The sequence below is a fragment of the Nasonia vitripennis genome (assembly GCF_009193385.2).
Source record: "Nasonia vitripennis strain AsymCx chromosome 1 unlocalized genomic scaffold, Nvit_psr_1.1 chr1_random0013, whole genome shotgun sequence".
In the NCBI taxonomy this organism is placed as follows: Eukaryota; Metazoa; Arthropoda; class Insecta; order Hymenoptera; family Pteromalidae; genus Nasonia; species Nasonia vitripennis.
Window position 1 is genome coordinate 1,010,968 of NW_022279601.1, and position 8,238 is coordinate 1,019,205.

The 8,238-nt window shown below is 46.5% G+C and overlaps 1 protein-coding gene across 1 annotated transcript in view; it reads right to left on the reverse strand.

Moving 5' to 3' along the window:
* LOC100116244 (epithelial membrane protein) overlaps positions 1-6,504 on the reverse strand; it is a 33,493-nt gene extending 26,989 nt beyond the window's left edge. The window contains exon 1 of the mRNA XM_001600728.6: positions 5,976-6,504. Within this exon, the coding sequence (XP_001600778.2) occupies positions 5,976-6,033 (58 nt within the window). The 5' untranslated portion in view covers positions 6,034-6,504. The remainder of the gene's footprint in view (positions 1-5,975) is intronic.
* Between the last annotated feature and the right edge of the window lie 1,734 nt (positions 6,505-8,238).

An 8,238-nucleotide genomic window follows, 5' to 3' on the forward strand; every position in this document is an offset into this window, starting at 1 on the left:
TTTTTCTCTCTTCGATTAATTTATCCAAGGCACGTTCGCTGTACGGGGTTAATCTAGTTCGTGTTTTCTTTATGCAACGAGATTCGATAATTGTTGCGCGATGACGCTTCGTGAGTTTTTGCAAGATCTGGACCGTCCAGAATTGTTGCAAGATGAGACGAAAGTGCGAGAATGCTCTCATAGAGCGAAGGTCAGAAATTTCACTTTTACCCAGTCGTGTTGGTTTAGGCACTGCGAAGGAGAAAGAATGAGGATTCTGTCTGAAATTCTAAATTATACACACCGCGACGACGTCTGTACAAGAAGTCGCAAACTTTCGTCAAATATTACGAGTAAACAATCGGTAGCAGAACTTTATACTAGCGTTACGCGGTAATCTACTTTCCTCTTAGTCAAATGAGCCTCTGGTACAACTCCTAGGTATACGTTTGCTTTGTTTCCACTTAACGATTTTTCTTTTGAAAGAATCGGTCAAACCAACAAAAGGCTAAAGTCCACAGCGTTACATAAAGTTTACCCATTCATCACGCGGTCTTCTGTAAATTTCTAAGCTATGTGCGTGTGTTAAACTGCGCAAACGAAACAAGTTACGGAAATTGTTTTCCTTAAAAAAAATCTCCCGATACATTCGATTTTCCCTCGTTTACAATCGACTAAAGCGCAGCTTAATGTCACGGGACATATCGGTATGCGGAAACACCGATTTCCGCTCTTCACGGTGTAATTTCGAACAAAACAAAAGTCGGCGACACACACAGTTTGCGTGTCCGCCTATCTTTCCCATAATAATACAAGCCCATCCCGGCGAATAATGACCGTTCATTAATTCCCCTGTCGCGCGTAGGTGTCGAGAGCCGTTCGCGTGTCGATCTACTTAGTCCTCTGCAATTTTCCGAATAAAAGCCCGCACTTGCGCATTACGCGTTATGCGCGCACGCGGTGGTCGTCGCACGCGCGAAAACAATAATAATGAATATAATTGCGAAAAGAAGCCGCGCGCATAATATGTATACGAAGGAACGCGCTGACCTTCGAGTAGCTCGTCGCGTACAAGTGGTATGTGTGTGTACGAAATGTGCGTGTTGCACAATGATTTTATGTGTACGTATGTACTACACTGCAGCCATATTTCGACTTGATATTTTCGTTCGACTACACGATCGTTTCGCAAATCCGGCGCGAGGAGATTCGTCTCGTACACACGAGGTCCAGCATACGAGTGTATTTTGCATTAGAAAACGGGGAAATTCCGCAATATCGGCGTACTTATATCACTCGCTCTCGTATTATATGTATATAGTGTTGTAAGAATAACATACGGACTTATGGGCGAAATGCGAGAGTCGCGCGCTTATATTGGCGGCTCTCTCGGGTAGGGAAAGAAAGCGCGATTTATAAATTGAACGAAACTATGCCGGGGCAGGGTTATTAAAATGCTTGTCATTTGGCGTTATCGCAAGCCAGACTCGCCGACTTTTACTACACACGCGTGCGCGCGCTAACTCACTGATTCATTCATGCGACCGATTTCTTTTCTTCCAAACGATTGTTCGTTGAGAGCCAAGCTCGGCTGAATTTTCAGAGCTCCAGCGACCCACCTCCAAAAATAGAGAATCCACGGACACGGTGTATTTACCGTGCGACGAGCAAAAAAGCGACGACATTGCCGAAGGCTGTTATATGCAACGGCGCGGGAAGGAGGGAGACGCAGGCCAGCGACTTTTCCCATTTCGCGCGCAATATCGAGCGAGCTCGAGCTGTGTCCAGCCGTGTCTTTCACTTTCGTTTAGCAACCCGCCGATCTACAATCGATTCCGGCGAACACAGGCAGCAGGAGCAGCGGCTTACGCTCGTTTTCCGGCGCTCGGCTGACCGATCGACCGACACGACCGAGGTAATTGTGCCCGGCGAAATGTGTAGAAAGTGGAAAATTTCAAAATAGACTCGCGCGCGTCCGTGCCCTTCCGCGGCTTTATCGCCGGTGACTCACTCTCACTATTGACTCGGGATGCGATGATGATGGTCATTCGTGACGGGACGGTTCGTATTATCGGCGAAGTGACTTTTTAATTTTTAAATTCGCGCGTCGTGGAATAACGGACGTTTTAGAAAGACAATGGAATCGCCGGCCGTTAAGAGCATACGGAATCGCCTGTTTTTTGAGCGCAGAGCCTATAAATATTGTTGGCATTGTTGTGGCGTGAATGACATTATTGTCCCAACACGCATTAAACGAGATTATACAGCCCGCGTCGAAATCGTCTTTTAACGAGCTTTCGTGAACAAACTCCAAAAATAAAACCGATACAGCCAAACGATCGACGGCGAGTTCGAAGAAAATTTTTTTCATAATTTCGCACTTGCCTCCTATAGAGGTCAGAATTCATTAGTATTTCCAGCGCGCAGAGTCTTTCGCGACCGCGTGTGCGCGTACTCCTTTCATCTCTCTGTCTCGTATACGTCGCGCGCTTATGCGCAAAGTGTATACACGTACATAAGTACGAAATTTTCGCGACGACGTGACTGTTAAATTTCGACCTCTGACACCGTTCTCGCGTGCGGCGCGTTCTTGACTGCGATATAATTACGACTTGTTTGCGTAGTCTTATTTTTTCTCTCTCTCCGGCGATTATCGTTGCCCGCGCGGTTGACAGGAGAGGATGCGTGTACTATCGTGATGTACGGCGCTCTTGAAAAATTATTAATACATCGCGCGCCACATACGAAATTCTTTTATTGAAAAAATCTTTTCCCTCGACGACGACGACGCCGACGACGATTGCGAAGCAGCAGCGCGTACTTACATACATACATACGTACACGTCTCTTTAACCGCGGCCTGACCTCAATGAACTCACCGCGAGGACATCTGCGCTTCTGCCGCAGCGAACGAAAATCTTTTTGAGCGCGTAATTGGGATGTACGGCGAAGCGCGCGCGATTCAAAACTACACACCGCTACTGATTCCTCGGATAACCTCGTTTCGTGCAGTATATCTTGTAATACACAACAACGAGAAAATGATTTGTGACGCGAGACAACTTTGAAATTTCCAGAGGAAGGCGTGTGCGCAGTGTGCACAGACTCTCTACAATCTGCGCGCAAAAAAGTCGTCGCGTATACGCGCCGGTGCGCACAATCAGGTCAGGCGCAGGAATGCAGCCGCTGGATACGCGCCAGGACGTCGACTGTCAATTTGAAGCGATACTCGCGTGTTTTCTTTGCGCAAACTGCTGCTTCCTCGCGCTCTATAGCATTTCAGATATAGGAGGTGCCGTTATAGCGAGAACTATGTCTCTCCTCTGAACACCGTGTTTATCGAGATACGCGCGCGACCAATGGAATTAAATTGGGAGATAAGCCATTTGTTTTTTCTTCTTCTCTCAACGATCGCGCAATCTGTTTTTCGGAGAAATGACGGGACAGAGGATAAAAAGCTCTCGAGGTGCGAATCGAGCGAACCGGTCGAGGAAATGTTTCGAGAGAAAAAACGTTATAACAATCGCCCAAGGCCCGCTGAGTTTTTTGCACCCGCTGCATCGATTATAAATTCAAGGTACCGGAAAAAGAAAAATTTAATTTATGTAGATCCGACGTTCCTTTTTTATTTCGGAATGCGTATAAGACCCCTCGATGCTAAAATTAGAGTGCAATCAGTCATTCCCCGTGCTGCATATACGTATAGGATAATATAGCTACAAGGAAATGCCCCTCAGCCTTCTTATACGTAGCCAGATTCGTCCGCGAAACGTCCTTTGAAGCGAGCCTCGATTACTTACACTCGCGCGTTTCCTTGAGCGTTGCGTAATGCGCAAGGGACTGCACCAATTCTGCGTACAATTGAAAGATCATTTCGCGCACGAAGCCGAAATTTCTCCCGCCCTTACATAATCACGCTTCATCACGAAATTTCCGGGTTTACCCAGGGAAAAGCCTTCGCCTCCACGCGTGTCCGTGTTTATCTTATAATACATACGAGCGAGCGCAGTGCGTCTGTGAGCAACTGTATACGCACGTCTGGAAGAATCCGTGAATGCGTGCGTTCGACTCTCGAGAGGCCTTTCACCGTAACTCGCGCGCTCGCGCGGGACCGAAAGATAAAAGACGAGCTGCGCGTATACGCACACACGAGCATTTCTTGCCCGTTTCCTTGCTGGGTGGATTCTCCTTGCGCGCGCGCGGGTCAACGATCAGCTTGCGACTGCAGCCTTTCGCAGGAGGTTTTCGCGCATCGGCTTTCGCGTCGCGCGATAATTGAATTAAGAGCTTTCGAGCCGAGAGATTCGGAATGACGCTGTGTTTTCAAGTTTAGTGCGCTTGGAAACGCCGTCCCATCGTAAAACAGAGTTCCACGAGCTGACAGCTCGTACAGCGTACACACTCGGCGCGGCGTAATGACAGCTCTCGCCAAGGAATTGCAATCCTCAACAAGGCGAAAGACAACTATTCTCGACGCATACGCGAAAATTGCGCGAGCGGTCAAGTCAGAAGTTGAAGGCAGCGAAAGTGCGCGAATTTGGCCGTAGAATCGAGCGCGTATTGATTAAAAGCCCGGTGGATCTCGGCTGTAAAAGAGGCAGAGCTTGTTGACCCACATCCTCTTTCGAACCGCGCGCGGCCGCATAGTTTCATAAGATGAGTTCTCTCTCGCTCTATCCGTAACGAGCCTGCAGAGCAGATTATACAGTCTCTCTTTCTCGCGCGCGCGAGCGAGCGGTTTTTGCTCTCCGCGCGTACATCTCAGGAAACTGAAATTTTTGCGCGCTCGTGACACGTCGCGCGTGTTCGCTGTCATTAAGTCCGTTTCGCAAGGAAACTGCCGAGGGCAAGGGCGTTCGTGCGAAACTTGGATCGGGGGATTTTTATCCTGCCCAGTTCGGCCCTTTAATCGAGAAAGTTGAAAGTCGTCGTTACACACCGGAGTTCGCGCAGAAACGGGAAAACTTCGCCGAGACGCCTTCATTGCAGTATAATTTCACGTTGGGCATCGAATTACAGTATAGGAAAATTCTTGACGAAACCATCGCCGGGAATTATTTGTACACGCGCGCGTGTTTCAAAATTGAAGTAACGATTTTTCGCATGGCAAACAGCGAACCTACATACATACGAATAAACTTTCGAGAGTGTGTTCTATAACGCCTTATTAATCCACACGCTCCTGAATCATTTCATTAAGAGTGGCTTTAAGGCACGCTTTCGTTCGACTAAATAGAATGAAGAAAGTATATGTTTATTTTACGCGCTGTTTACCGATCTCTCGGTAGAAAATATTCGTCTCTAACAGTGGAGGCAACAATCGGCATAAAAAGACCCGTCGGCTCTCGGCGCGAAAAATCTTATTACACGATCCCGCACGAGCTGGCAATTTCGGTCTTTGCTCGAAAGCACAGATTACTCGAGCAGTGCCGCCGCCGCCGTAGCTTTCCCCAAGGAGTCGTGGATAACCGCAACAAACACACACGTATTTCTACGGTGTATACGGACAGTTAGCCGCTCCGTCCGTCTGTATAAGTGTGTTACGGCGTACACACACACACACACACACATGAGCGAGTCGGGAGGAAAACACAGGCAGCGACTCTCAGCTGTGATTTTCGAGAGTATTTACATTCGGAGCACGTGCGCGTCCGAGAATCGATGTATTATCCGCGCGTATGCGTGTGTGTGTGTATATAACGTTATTAGCCGGCTCGAAAATCAGCGATTACAACGATTTTGCAAGCGAAAGTTACAGACTGCGCCGTGCGCGCGGCTGTCGCGTAAAGTTGCTACAGAGCCCGGTGTAGAAAGGTGCCTCACAAATGCGCTTATATAAAGCGCGTGCGGGAATTTTTCTCGCGGTGTGTGCGCGAGATCGCTCTTTTCCATGCCTTTGCTCAATCGTGCATGAGACAAGGGGAAAAAACGAAGCGATTTTTCGAAACGAAAGCAAAAAAATCAATGAGCGCATAGAGCATATTCAAGAGACTTACACCACCGCCTGAGGAATCCTCCCTGGAGCTTGGCACAGATCCCACGGTGCACCCTCATGTCGACGCTGCTTCTTGCCTCGGCTGCTACTCGAGTCCTCGATGCTGCGGGCGATCTTTCTCGATCGCGAGAGAGGCTCTATGAGCGCGAGTCTACTATCTACCGGAATCCACCGAAAAGCGCGGCTCTCCGCGGAACCGGTCGAGCAGCGGCGCTGCCGATTTTCACTCGGCTCTGAGCGTATCTGCAGCAGCGGCGACGGCGACGGCTAGAGATTTTTCGGAGAAAGTCGAGAGAGCGTGCGATGTGCTTGTGGCGGGTATTATACGTGTATATACTTTTTCTCCGAGCTGCAAAGTCGCGGGCGCGCGCGTCGACCTGCTGCTCTGCTCGGCTCGCGTGCCTGACTGAACTGAGCTAGCGAGCGCGATCGGTACGACGTCGACCGAGACACTATGGCAGCGAGCAGCCGATCGAGCGACCTGTCCGACGAGCGAGCAAGAGAGAGAGGTGCTTTGCTTCTCTCCTTCTGCGGCCAGCGCTCAGGTGAACGATTTATTATTCCCCCACCGAGTCGCCGCTCATTAGCGCTCTCTCTCTCTCTCTCTCTCTCTCTCTCTCTCTCTCTCTCTCTCTCTCTCTCTCTCTCTCTCTCTCTCTCTCTCTCTCTCTCTCTTCTTACTCCCCTCTCGCGCGACGATCCCTCCCTTGCGCGTTACATGGACACTTCGTAAGTCCTCGAGACTGCTGCTGCCGTTGTTGGGCTTTTCCGCGTCTGGTAAAATCGTTCTGGTTATCCCTTTGAATGAACGAAGCGATCCGATGCGGGGACCATTCACGGATCGCGTAACTGTACGCGCGAGTGATGTGCGTCTCGAGAGTATCAGCAGTGCAGGCTCTATCGCGTACCGAATGTGCAGTCAAACTGCTGTGTACTTATCGGCGTTAGTGATTTTGATAATTTAAAATAGAACTCCTGCGAGCACTGATGAGAGTTTAAGAGGACGTTTGACCGTGTAATGGTATCACGCTGTTGCGTGTTTTAATGAGATTTTAAGAATAGCGTTTTTTAATAGTTGATTTTTTAGTTGTTTGTGATGATTCTTCGAAAGTGGAAGAATAACTTGTGAGTGTTGAACATAAAAATAATTCATTTTTCAAATCAAATCTAATACCGATACCTGAATAATCATTTAGACATTATGTATGGCAGACCTGCATTTTCATGATACATGCACGAAAAAGGCCACTTTACATGCATGTATGGAAAATCGAGTTTTTCTTAGCAGCGGGAAAAAACTACTCCCTTGGGAGGAAAAAACTTTTTCCACCCAAGGGAGTAGTTTTTTCCAGCCTATCCAATGGGTGTGTGTGTCTATATAAGTATTTTCAAATTTTCAAAAATTTTCAAAATTGTCAATATTTCAAAAATTTTCGAAATTTTGAAAATTTTCGAAATTTTGAAAATTTTCGAAATTTACAAAATTTTCGTAATTTTCAAAATTTTAGAAAATTTCAATATACTATTTTACTTTGAAAAATCCTCGAATTTCCTATTCTTTTCATATGCATGATAAGTGGCCTATTCGTGCACTTATCATAAAAAGTACGGTGTGCAACAACCGTGTTTTCTCTCCTAGTTCAACAATATACTATTATTTTTAGTTGTTCAGTTGTCTATGTCGATAATTGTTATGCATCTTAACGATCGTAAAATGGCGATTTTTCATTATTATAAACACTTGATTTGAAAAGAGAAACAAAGTAAAGGGTTTATCGTACCTACAAAAATTATATTCCTATCCGCGAAGAAAATTAATTCAGAATCTTCTTTTATTCCACACGCGACCGAAAAATCCACCTTTTGCCCCTGATAAGCGGTGTGAAAGTGACATATTTTTCTCAAAAACTAGTTTTGCAGGATAAAAGTAAAATTTAACGGGACAAAAGTAAATTTTCTCCCAAAATTTACAAAATCTTCAAAAATTGTATAATATATTCAAAATTTTCAAAATTTTGATATTTTCCTGCTTGTTTCTTTTTTTTATATTCGTTTCGGTCCCTCTTTTTAAGCTCAAATAGTGGTTTTTCAACCGTAAGTGGAATAAAATACTACATGCCCTTGCGAGAATATTTTTTCCCGGGTGATTACTGCCCTCGCGAAAAATCTATTCGCTTGGGCAGTAAACCTACCTGCAGGAAAAATCTGCTATTTTCGCCCCTTGTCGCTTAATGTACTATACATTCCGAAGAATCGGCGTTTAT